This window comes from Penaeus vannamei, chromosome 29, assembly GCF_042767895.1.
Source record: "Penaeus vannamei isolate JL-2024 chromosome 29, ASM4276789v1, whole genome shotgun sequence".
Lineage (NCBI taxonomy): Eukaryota > Metazoa > Arthropoda > Malacostraca > Decapoda > Penaeidae > Penaeus > Penaeus vannamei.
This window is the reverse complement of record NC_091577.1, coordinates 31094060-31107106: the sequence shown is the minus strand read 5'-3', so window position 1 is coordinate 31107106 and position 13047 is coordinate 31094060. Positions and strand designations below refer to the sequence as shown.

The following is a 13047-nucleotide window of genomic DNA, read 5'->3' as shown; positions in this document are numbered from 1 at the left end:
CGGAAAATGCTCGGAAGCGGCCTGGCCCGGCGCCGCACGCGGCCCGACGGGCGCCCGAAGAGGAGGCGAGGAGGGCGAGGGCGCAGACGGAGGCGCTGAGGCGGCGGCGGCGCCGAGGCCGCGGCCGGGAGGGGCTCGGCGCCGCCCGCAGGACCTCTCCTCCAGCGGCGCCCTCGGCCGCCCTCGCCCTGGCATCCGCCCGCCCCGCGAAGGCCTGGCGCGGGCGGGGGCGCGGCGGGCGTGGCGGCCAGGGCGAGGGAGGGCGTGGTGGAGTGCGGCTCCGCCCTGGCTCGGCGGCGCCCTCGGAGGCCTCGGGAGTGCCTCGGGGAGCGGGGGAGGGAGGGGCGGCTCCTCGGCCGAGTGGGCGCTTCCCGGAGTGCCAAGGAGGTGCCAGGTCCGTGCCGATGCTCAGAGTGGCTCGAGTGCCAGGCAGGCAGTGTCAGGGAGTGTCAGGGTGACTGGCAGCTGACTGCTGACAGCAGGATTCCTGGTGACTGGCAGGGCATTCTGTCAGGGCCGTTAGCGCAAACAAGCTCAGTGCGCAGACTCATGGATTTATGTCTACGAATGTTTTTTCTCGGATATCCCATGCAAACCATTGTAACGTGAAGAGCATCGCGTTGTCTAATCCCGTCCGTCAAAAATCTCTGAGTGAAATAGAGTGCTGGTGTGGGAGGCCGTTTCAGTCCTTTCCTTGTTATGACTCGCCTCTCAAACATCTTGATTTGCTTCCTTACCCAGAAGGTCTTTCAGGGATTGCACCACTCTAATTAAGTCACTGATAAGCCTATAGCAGAAGTAGCTAAAGTACCAAAACCTGTGTGCTTGCAGTGCTTTGGCAAAGACCAATGAATCTCTGCTGTGTATTTTAATGAGATGTAATTGTTATTTGATGAATTCCTAAAGTCATCTCCAAACATGAAGGAGAGACGTAAAGTAGTAGTAACTTGTACAGAAACATTTCTAAGCCTTTAGTTGTGAAATTTTCCTGAGGATTTATCTACAGATAATGCCAGTCCAATCTCTGTAATGCTCAGATATATGTAAATATCTGCTTTGGTAAAGTGCAAAGTACTAATTTTCTGAACAAGTCTCTTATCGTTTGCATTTGTTACTACTAAAAATCTTTTTAAAACAAGGGTCAGTCTTATACATTTTAATTTGCAATCTCCCTACATACCAGACGTCTTGCAGCTTCTCATTATCTGAATTCGTCTGAGTCACACCCAAGATCTATGCTTACTGTAGGACCTAATTTATATCCTGCAGTCTACTCTTGTGTTATTGGGAAGTTATTAGTAATATTGCGGAAGATAGGAGCAAAGATCCTATGTTTGAATGGTGCTTGTGTATAGTCGCTGTAATGAGTGCTGAACTATTTAGTTCATCCGGGAATTGACATTCTGTGACGTTGCCGGTATTGTTGCTCCAATGTGTCATTGACAGTTCCGATTTTATAGAAGCAGAAGCCCAAGGAATCATTCATTTCAGACATAGTGATTGATTTTCTTGTTGTTTGCTTAAATGGTTTCATTAATGCCTCCTGTGAATTCATATTTTACATAGTATCATTCAAGGATATTTTGAAATTCATGAAGATTAAATATAATAGACTTATCACCTGCAGGGACAGGTAGAAGTTACTGTGATCAATCACACCTTGTTAGAAATTCAAGTTCATCTCTCTTGTGTTTGCCTGTTTTCTATTAAGAAAAGAAAAGAAAGAAAAATCAGGGCTTTCTGATTGATACAGTAATAGTATGACATTCACTTTGTACCTACTAGCTTTTGGTGAGCTCAGGAGTAATGCTCAGTAGAGAGGGAGAAGCTGATTGGAAGAGATTGAAAGGAGAAATCAGTGGCTAGGGAAATACAGGTCAGGAAGGGTTTTGGTTCATATGGTTTGTGTCTGTCGGGTGGGGTTCATTTGTTCATTTGGGCTTGGAACTTCGTCTGATGGGTGTGGTTGTTGTAAACTTTAACCATGCTCCAGACCCTCTTGCATTTGCACCCAGCTCAGGTGGCAAAGTTTTCACTGTTGCCAAATGCTACCAGTGATGAGCAGGGAATGGGAAAGTATGGATTACCCAACACAACTTTCCTATTGACTCATATTTCGACATCTGAATTATTCCATATGGGCTAGGAACTCAGACGTTATGGGCTGTAGTGCTTTCCCTGGCCCTTTTCCCTGGCTCCCGTTGGAGAACTTGAAGGTTAATCTGTATGGTATGGGTACACAAAGCAAATTAGATATGCTTTTATGGGGAGAAAGTTGATATTAGAAATAATCTGCAGATACAAACAGTAATGCCACAATTTAAGGTAAAGATTGCAGGAAGTGCCGCCCACAGCCTAAATCCACTCTGTGCTCCTGAGTTTGTTCTATCTTGCTGTACATACCGAGGTGAAGAAACGGTTTTCTGGGGAGTGTTGGGGGCAGACCTCCATCATCCCTCCCCTTGGGTAGTGACAGAAGGGTATGCCCAGTCACAGCAACATAAATTGATGAGTAAATTTAGTGACATAGAGTTAGGACTTAGTCTCAACTGAGTGGACCTTTACTGTAAAGAAATGTCAACTTTAAATCTTCAGAACACATTCCAGTATAATTTACAATGATGAAATATTTGCCTAAATCAGTATTTTGGACACGTAACATGAAAGTGTGATTCGTCAAATGTCAGTTAGGCTTTGCAATGATTGGGCAATATTCATGAACAAATATGAATGTCAAATGAGTTGGCTCTAGAGGTCAGTTATAGGAGATTCATCAGCCTTTTTACTTTTTTTTTTTTTTTCTTTTTTCTTTTCTTTACATTATCTCTCCTTATTTTACATAGCTTTAGCAAATATTAATCATGGATGCATACGCTAAACTTAATTTCGAAATAGTATATAGATTCATCTCAAAAGTGATTATTGATCATTGCACCACTCCTGCTACATATGCACATACCTCATATTATATAACATAACTATTCCAAGTAACAGTATATATGAAAGGTCATAGAGTTTTACGAATTGAAGATTGCCCTAAAAAGTGTGTGACACCAAAATAGTCCTAGAAATTGTCTATGAATTTGTTTCTAATTTGTACTGTTACCACATATCTAAGTCAGTGCTTTACTAGAATTTGATATTTACATTTTAATAGACCCTATGATACTCTAATGTAGTAACAAGATAAAATAACTGACTAAAATGTTACTCAGCCACAATCGTTTGTATGTATACTTGGCACTTGGATTTGTTGTCATTGTGTCACCTGAGAAGGTGCACAATGCCATTTGAAGAGTGCAGTAAACATGGAGGGAACACCTCAGTTAATGTCTGACAGTAAATAAATGATGACATGCAGGTAGTCCGTATAATCTGGTGACGAGTCATCTTTAACAAATATAAAATATATTTTTGCTTTCTTCTCAATTTAACCCATTTATGACGGGTGTCCCACATGTGATACGCCCGGAAAAATAAACATTGCTGGGCGTCCTGGTGTGACACGGGATCAGAGCTTGCGTTCCGATTCTGTTGCGGGCTGCGGCTAGCGTGTGGGCAGATTCTGGGCGGATTTTGAAGCCGCCCGGAAACTATTATTTTCGGCTTCAAAATATACTGGCACCAGTGGGTTAAAGGCAGTCTTTAGGAGCATAGGACACCTCCAGACTTGCCTGCAGACGAGTCTTAGACTAAAATCTAACAGTTTAAGACATTTCCATGCAGCTCTTTCTAGCTATACGTATAGAGGTAAAGACAATTTGCCGGAGGGTTGTAGGCAACTGTAATTGCTGAACAATTTGTGATATGGAGTTACAGACTTATCTGATGAGTGCATCTGTATTGTAAAGAATACCATTCTTTGTCTTTCTTTTATGGGGTTTTAGACTTTTGATATCTATATTCCCTTGATCTTGTTAGTCTTCTTTCTGTTGCTTGGAGATTTTCTTGTGTTCTTTATTTATTTATATTACTCATTCATTTCAGTGCATTTCTTATTCTTGATATATTTAAAATCATCTTCATGTGCCTTAGAAAAAATACCAGCTTCGAACCCTCCGTGAATACCACCCCTGATCTTTCATCTCTGCTCCATCCTCTCTCCCCCTCCTTGACTGACTGACCTTGTTTTTTGGTATACATAGAGCAGTAATGACAGTCTTTGGTGGGAGTGCTTTTTGCCATGCTTGCAATTTCTGTCACATTATTTTCTTTGGTATCAATTATGTCTTTATCTGTTTAAGTGCTTGTCTTATAAACTGTTATTGATTTTGATGGTTTGTATTTTCTCAGGTTGCAATAATGAATGAAAAGACAAATTTTAGCGGGTAATCCTATATCAGTTCTTCTCTGATGCTTATGATTGTTACGTGCAACAGTTGTTTATTCATGAGTAGTGTGTTAGGACATGAAGTATAATAAGGGTAAGAAGCATAAATGTTGATAAGACTGTCAACGACTATCAAAATGGGACTTTTTCCTCATAATCATAATGGTTATGATTCCATCCTTATAGTGGCACAGTATTAAGTGATTGCTGTGGCCCCCACTCTTCTGTGCTTTAGCAAAGGACGCCAAACCACTTTTATGTATGTTCTTGCAAGATAAAGCTTGGATGGGTTATCCTTTGACATTAGCCTTGCTAAATCACTAAAGGAGCCTGCAAGTTTTATCTTCCCAGAATATGAGGTTTGTTGGCTTTTACTGTAGCATCAAACCTGTGGCTGGTGCAGTGGTGCTTTGGAGGCATTAACATTATAATTGATTTATATATTTCATCACTTATATCTTACTTCATGCACTAAATAGCCACTTCAATTTTTGAAGGGTTTGTATCATAGTAGTGCTATTACTTTTCACATTTTTTTTATGGGGATGATAGAACGTGAAAAATAGGCAAGTAAATATGATTGATATCAATAGGATAGGGACTCTTGAGAAAAAGTTACTATCACTCCAGTAACCAGTCACTTGGACAAAACATGATGTAGCACATTGCTCTGTTTGTAACTTGACATTGAAATTTAGTTACAAGATATTCCATTTGTAGTTTTTGGAAACCTCCCCGTTTTGAATGTAGTTTATAACTATACATTTTCACAGATTGTACGTGTCTGTGCTTCTTTGAAATACCAGTAGATTACATTTGCTGTCCAGATGCTTAGTACATCTCTAAGACAGTGTGAAGTATCCCATTCTCCCTCAGTGTAGTATGTAACATGGTGGTTTTACCATGCACTGACACCCCACCACCTGTTGCTGAGACTGAAAAAAAATGCATGCTGGTGCAAGATGAAAGACTGGAATTACTTTTTGTAGAAATAGATGATGTGTGTCCTGATTTAGCAGGGTTGCTGAAATCATAGAATATTTAAGTAGATTATACCAGATTTTTTTTCACTTCTGCTGGTAAACAAGGATGATTTGTGTACAAGGTTTAATCTAGCTTAGGCCCTCCTGGAACTCTGTTGGTGCAAGTCATTCGGTGGTCACTCTGAGACATCTTGTCTCCATTCCTAGCATAAGCTAGGAATGGAAGTATAGAAGTGTGTATTATGTATTAAAATTAAAATGTATTTTAAGCTATATCAGCTTATATCTAGAATTGTGTATTGTACAATTTATACATTGTTCTCATTTTATGGTTGAGCCCTAATCTGTCAGATCTGATGCCAGAGGATTACAAGTCTATTGAAAAAAAAAGTGATAAACTAGATTCTTTGAAAGGAATTAGAGGTGTGAAAATAATGAATCTAGAATAGCTTGTTTACATAGTGTATTTGCATGTGTTTATGTATCTAGAATTGGATTTGCACAAAAGCATTCTAAGTAAGTAATCAGTGATGTATGTACATGAAAACAAGTAGAGCAGTGCAAAAAAGTTCACTTCAACAGGAAAGTGTATGAAAATAGGGTCAGAAAGTGAATGTTTGTGGACTTAGCATAGAATGGAAATTTTGGGACACTTGAGTGTTCAGTTTCTAGGATAAATTTACATAGCACTCTTTGCTGTTGACAGGGACTTAAATTATCATTAGCCTGTACTTTTAATGAGTTTGAATTTCTCTCATACCATTTCAAAAGGCATGCCATTTATTCTAAGGTATAGCAGACAGAGGTTTCTTTGAATCAGTTGGTATTTGTTTCAGAAATGTGAAGGAGCTAAAGATACTTTTTGCTCAAAATGTCTAGCATTCACTGATTAGGGTTATCACTTTTTTAAAGGGTTGTTTTGTAAGGAAGTTGCTGTTAATAAATTTGTCTGTTGCATATAGTTATGATATTCTAATAATTGATGTTGAAAGATTTCTTTGGATGTATCTCTACAAGAACTGAAAACTAGGCAAAACAGGGTGAACAACTATTTTCGCACCTGACAGGAAGAACGCTCAACTACACATGGTATGAATTCTTGCCAAATAGGTTCGGAGCTTCAGGATGAAAATAGATGCCGCCTGTCATTGATGATTTGAGACATTAGTACTTCTGTTGTTGATTGTATTTTATCCTTTGTAGGGGAAAATGTTATATACTGAGAATTAGATATATAGCATTTGAGTATGAAGTCCATTAGGGATAGGAGTTGATAATATTTGTAGGTCAAGTTATGCAAGTGTATGGATTAGGATGAAGATTTTTGTCTGATATGCATTTTGTTATTTTCCATCTACATAGGGACTATCAGTGTGAATTGATGAGGACAAATAAAGAAAAGGTAAGAATGAGAATGAATGCCTTCACAGTGCAAGAGATGTAATTTGTTGTTTTGAATACTTCTCATGATCTGTGATGTCCAGTCTCATTCATATCTTGTTCGTGTATCACTAACATTCTTAGTTTATCCGATTGTTGGATTTTGATGACTGGAAGTTCCATAAATAGTCATTATTCCTGAGAATGTGCAATGTATGGTTTCCTAACAAGATTATTTGTGTAAAGGACACGCATTTTTAGATTTAGATTCTGTATCAACAGTGAAATCACCACATAGGAACCTTTGACTTGTGTGTGTTATAGGCATGCATGTGATAACAATTTTGAGTTACAGATGAGACAAAAGGGGGAATGTTTACATTGATGATAGATGTTTATTCTGGTTGAATTGTATTGTAAGACCATGACTAGCTATTGTCACCAGAGCTTATGGAGAATCACATTTCCCAGTAGCAGTGAATTTATAATGTTTTGGTTCAGACTTGACATGAAAAAATGTGTGGAAAATCTCTCTATACAGAAGATATTCAGGAACTCTATCATGGCAAGAAGTTTGTAAATATTTTGTGAGCAGCTCTCTGGTCACAAATGATGATATGCATAATATTGTCATAAGGTTTTCATTTGTGTACATGGTATAGGCCATGAAGATATGCTTTTTATTAGTCTCATTTTATCATGACTATTTTTTGATATGGGTGCCTTTAAGAGCATATCTTTCCTTGATTGTCTCTGTATTTCAGGGGGAAGTGTGAACAATAAGTTACTTCAAGAATAGAAAAAAGGAAGGAAAGATGGCAGAAGTGCCTCTCCTTTGGAAAGTTGAGTCACTTCAAAATAGCAGATACTATTAGTTTATTCCCCCTATGATAGTTCCTAAACTCTCATACATTAGAGAAGAATTTATAGGCGACAGTAATGGTACATTGCACAATACAGTTGGAAACCATGATAGTCAGATGACTTTGATAGCCAAAGAAATATTCTGCTGTATAATTTTCACATTGATGATAAGCTTTACATTGATATCCATGCCAGCTTTTACCAGAGTTGAATTAAATTTGTATGATTTGGGTCAGGGATGGCTTCATTTTATATCAAAGTGATTCAGTTCTCGTGAATGGCTTGAATAGTCCGTATCTGTGCCATAAGGAACCGGGATGTCACCATTTTGACTGCTGGTTGTTGAAGGGCTTGTATGTGCTGATAAAACTGCCTTATCTGATCTGTTGATAAGAGGGACATTTGAGGGCCAGCCCCATAAAGAACCAGTAGTTTATCCCAATACAGTTTATCGCTTGTGATTGTTTGATGTGAGGAAATGGCCTACAATTAGTTTGTGGTATGTTAATAGTGTTCATAGTTTCCAAATAAATCTAGTGAACTTGCACTTACGATTTGTTATAGTAATATTGTGTTGTTTATCAGGCTGTTTTACTATTTTCTGTCTCCCTCCACCCCTTCTCTCTCTCTCTCTCTCTCTCTCTCTCTCTCTCTCTCTCTCTCTCTCTCTCTCTCTCTCTCTCTCTCTCTCTCTCTCTCTCTCTCTCTCTCTCTCTCTCTCCCCCTCCCTCCCTCCCTCCCTCCCTCCCTCCCTCCCTCCCTCTCCCTTCCCCCACCCTCATCCTTACCTTTTCCCTCCCTCCCCCTCTTCCTCCCTTACCCCCACCCCACCCCACCCCCACCTTACCTTTTGATCCAAATCACGGATGCATTTGTGATGTTAAAGGGAAAGATCAAGGTAAGAATAAATAAGGAACGTGGTAAAGGACAAGGACAGACTGGCAAAAGTGGGTCATTTGATGCTTGTCTCTCATTGGCATATGATGAACATGTTTCTGCATTTTGATGTTTATCTTTGTAGCATACTGTATGTTGTTAAGTTTGGGGTGCCATCCTTCTGCTTCTGTGCCTTATTCGGCCTTGATTTGTGATAACTTTTTAAAGAGCATCTCGTGATCGACGATTCTGAAATAATTTTTTCTGCGTTCTAGGGTACATGTAAATTGACTGGTTTCACCAACCAAAACCATATCACTTGGAAGAGTCTGTAACTGTATGTAAAAAATTGAGAGAGTGACTTGAGAATTCTGAATGAATTGCAATTACATATTTAGATCCTGTGCACCTTGGTACGTCATGCTGTAATTTTATAATTCCATCAAAACGAGGATATTTATAGAACTGATTTTCGTGACGTAAAGACCTTGGCTGTTATGTTTTAAATGTTTTGGGGCACTCTTATATGTTCCTAAATTAAATTTTATTATTATTATTATTATAAATTATTAATTATTATTAATTATTGTTAATTATTATTATTTATTGTTAGTAATACATAGGCTGTATCATATTAATTAGTTTTTGGAATTTGATTTATTTACCTTTTTTGTACTCTTGCGCGCTCTTACATTTGTACTAACTTTGAGAAAACCTGGTGCAAGGTCCAGCTAACACTCAGCTAATGGCATCACTACAGCAAAGCCTGTCGTTCAGAGTATTAGCACTTTCTGCTGTTGTGTCATACATGCCGGGAAAGCCAATCTTCGTAATAAAAGGAGGAGAGAGAAAAGAGCCACCACACCCTTTTCTGAGTTGCATTACCAAATTGACTAACAAAAATAGTCCGTATTATATATACACCTCTTAGAAATGATTGTGCATCAGATGTACCTTTTATGTATAAAAGGTCAGTTCCATAACATTAGCTTTTTATCTTTTTGAATATGGATGACCATCTTCTGTGGTCTTCTTTAAAGTGTGGTTAATAATATTTGGATTCACTTATATAGATCTTATTTCAAGAGATTTGATTTTTTTTTAATGTCTATATATTTTTCTCTTTTAAGGGAACTCTCTTGGTTTTAACTTCTATAAATTATAGATATTGCTAAAAGAAGGAAATGTGCTTTCATTGTGGAAATAGGATTTCTGCCAAGAAAATAAGAGTAAAATTACCTACCCAGAGATATCAGAAGTAGTAAAACATTTATGGAAAATAGCTAAAATAGTGGTTGTTTTTGTTGTTCTTTTTTTTTTTTTTTTTTTTTTTTTTTTTTTTTTTTTTTTTTTTTTTTTTTGAAAGATGCATGGTGCACAGTGCATCATTGCCAATTAAAACTATGTATGGCTTTTGGTGAGAATGGGTTCTTGTACTCTGATATGTACAAGTCCTTTTAAGAATACCTATAATTTGTCTCAGAAGTGATTCATAAGTTTTGCCTCCTTACCCAACCCACTTTTATCATTATTTTTTTTCCTTTTCTTTCTCAACAAACCCTACAAAGCTGTCTTATCTCTGTGGTTAGGAAATGGTTTTACATTACCACTTCCTAACTGTACTTGCTTGTATGCTCCTCCAGTAAGGCAGTTATTTATAAACTTATAACCCCATTTGCTGACTTGTGTATCTGCAATGCTGACAGAAGCCTTTTTTGTTTTATAGGAATGAGACACCCCAAGTTCCCAAGCTGCTGTTTGAAGTGAGCATAACCTTTGACCACTGTCCCAACAGGCTGCTGGGGAGCGTGAGAAATGCAGACCATTAAATGCGTAGTGGTGGGCGATGGAGCGGTGGGTAAGACCTGCCTCCTCATCTCCTACACGACAAACAAGTTCCCTTCAGAATACGTTCCCACAGTAAGTGTGATGGTCGTTGTGTTTGTTGGCTATAATTCATCTGTTATTGTTTACATGTTTACAAGAATTTATTACAATGAAGGAATTTGGTTTTGTGAGTCAAGGTTATGAAGAGTTGCTGTAGTGGGCTTTGATATGAGTTAGTTACAAAGACTCATCTAAATATAATGAATTCAGTTGTTTATTTGTCTCAATGTATTCTGGAGAAGATTTTTACTTTTTTTATGTGTATGATTTTTTTAACAAGGTTTTTCAAGGCCAGATCCAGTGTGGCTTTTTAAGAAATGTGTATATGAAGATGTTCCTTTATTTTATGACAACAATATTACATGTTTCTACTCTCCAGATTTTTTTTATTTTTATTATTATTGATTTCTTGTATTGTTTTTCATGCCCCAATTCTTTGACTTTTTAAGAAATGTACATATTTTTAAATGTTAATTGGCTAATTTATTTTTCTTGAAGCATTTATTGCTCTCCATGGGATTGTTTCTATCATGGGAAATTTTGTGCTCTTCAGAAATTTGTTAATATGACATATAATGCTGGATAAGGTGGCTCTGCTGACCTTTTGGCGCATGGAACCGTATTCTTCAGATCAATAGCGTTGCCTTGTTTTAAAGGGGACTCTTAATTTCCTGCAATGGCATATGCCTTTTTGTCTTCGCTTTAGAATGGGATAGGTGGCGGAAATGTGCAATGTGTATGTTTATGTTGGAAGGAGAATGCAATACAAGAAACTTTGTGTGTCTGACTGATTACTACTTTTTCCTCAGGTATTTGACAACTATGCTGTGACTGTTATGATAGGAGGGGAGCCATACACATTAGGCCTTTTTGATACAGCTGGTAAGTAGCTTAGGTTGTTGTTGCTGTTATTGTTATTATTATTAGTGGTATTATCATTGTATTTATTTATGTTTTTAGTTTTATTATCATTAGTGTTATCATTATATTTGTATATTTTGAGGTTTGTTTATTATTTTTGTATTTATGCAACAATAGATTAAATTATTTAATCCTATTTTCACTATAATCTCTTTTGATTATAGAAGGCCCCATCCCCTTTTCTTTAGTGCCATAGATACATATGTTATTGTACTGCACATGATCACTTGACCTCTATCCCACAAGCTGAAAACATCTCAAAAATGAATTGGTGCACCATAAGAAAATGCATTGATACTTTAAATTCTGCAAATATTTGTGATGCAAATATTCCTATGTGAAATCATGAAGGTGCCTGTAAAAGAATATGAAAGATAGAAGCAGAATAAAGTTATAAGATGAGAGCAAGTGCGAATTGGGTGATAGCTGAAATCGATGATTATACCGCGTTTTAGTTGTTGCTTGTATTCACAACTACAAAATCAGTTCAGGGATGAAGTATGGTGTTTAAGATGAAGGATTATTGTGATCACCTCAAACATAAAGCAAAAACATTGGTACAGCCAAGGTAGTTTTTTTGATGAAAGAATTTACAACCCAGTAGGTTTTATTACCTCCACACCTTTTTTAGCACAATCACAGATCAGCTGACTGTGTGACCAGGGCGATGGGGACAGTGTAGCACAACCGCCATTTTTCTACAGAAATGGGAAATCCGTTTATAATATAAACTTCCTGATCCAAATAGGCCAGCTTTAATGTGATTAAAGGGACGTGTGAAAAAATGAGTTGGATTTTGTTGTTATCAGATGTGACACAGCTCCGCTAGCTAGCCTGCTACCCATGTTTCAGAGGAAATAGTAAAAGCACCAATACTTTGAACTTTCCAATCACGTGTATTAACCCCAAGCCTCTGGGCATGTATGTACATGCCGTTGCCCATTGTGTATGTTGAATTTAGTAATTGTTTTTACAGATAGATGGCCACAAGTACTAGGTCACCAATGAGTCAATAATGCGAACTATGTCTTTTCTGTTTACTCTTATCCTTGATTTTCAATATTTTTCAATAGTTAATACTGCTGTTAGTAATTTCAGGAACAATATAGTAATTATAATGCTACTAAGATCTACTAATTGACTCCTTTGTGGCTAAGCATTGGCAGAACCATCTATGCACAGAAACATTTTAACCAAGCATTGCCAAAGGGAATGCACCATTTTCCTTTCAACATTGAGTTAATGTGATTTGCAGTATATTAGAAATGTAATTATGAATTGTTAAAAACTGTGAAGTGGAAGACGAAATTCTGTTATACAATTTATATTAAATTTGGTAACTGATTATCAATCCTGAAGAAAAAAAACCTTTTACATCATGTCGTTAAATCAGGGGATGTAACTGGGCGTCCCATTTATCCAAAATGAATGGACTGTAATTCTATACAATTCTACAAAAAGTCGCAAGGCAAAGGTCATCCCACAAGGTGCAATATCTCGCAAACAAGGGACAGTGAGAATAAATAATGTATAAATTTGAATAATTTTATGCATATATTACCTTGCTAGAAATCTTCAAAAAAAGAAGAATGCATTGCTGCCGCTTCTTCATCCTCCCCTTCTTCTTGTGTTCATTCAAGAGAGCATTGAGCCATTCACGGTTTTCCATGCTGTGTGACGTATTTCATGAATTCCTTCAAGTGCCAGTCAGACCTGATTCATACTCCAAATGATTTTCATGGAAGTGTCTGACATGTCTGTCTTCCCTCCCAGATCCTGACCATTTAGAGGTGTGGCGAGCCAGCT

At 37.8% G+C, this 13047-nt stretch overlaps 1 protein-coding gene across 6 annotated transcripts in view; it reads left to right on the top strand.

Moving 5' to 3' along the window:
- Cdc42 (Cell division cycle 42) overlaps positions 1-13047 on the top strand; it is a 28396-nt gene that overhangs the window by 12233 nt on the left and 3116 nt on the right. For 2 of the 6 annotated variants that reach the window (XM_027356901.2, XM_027356904.2), the window contains exons 2-3: positions 10229-10353; positions 11130-11202. In XM_027356901.2, the coding sequence (XP_027212702.1) occupies positions 10249-10353; positions 11130-11202 (178 nt within the window). In that variant the 5' untranslated portion in view covers positions 10229-10248. Of the gene's footprint in view, positions 1-7947; positions 8057-9563; positions 10354-11129; positions 11203-13047 lie in introns of those variants that run through there. The other 4 variants (XM_027356902.2, XM_070142698.1, XM_070142699.1 and 1 more) reach the window with 4 other exon arrangements.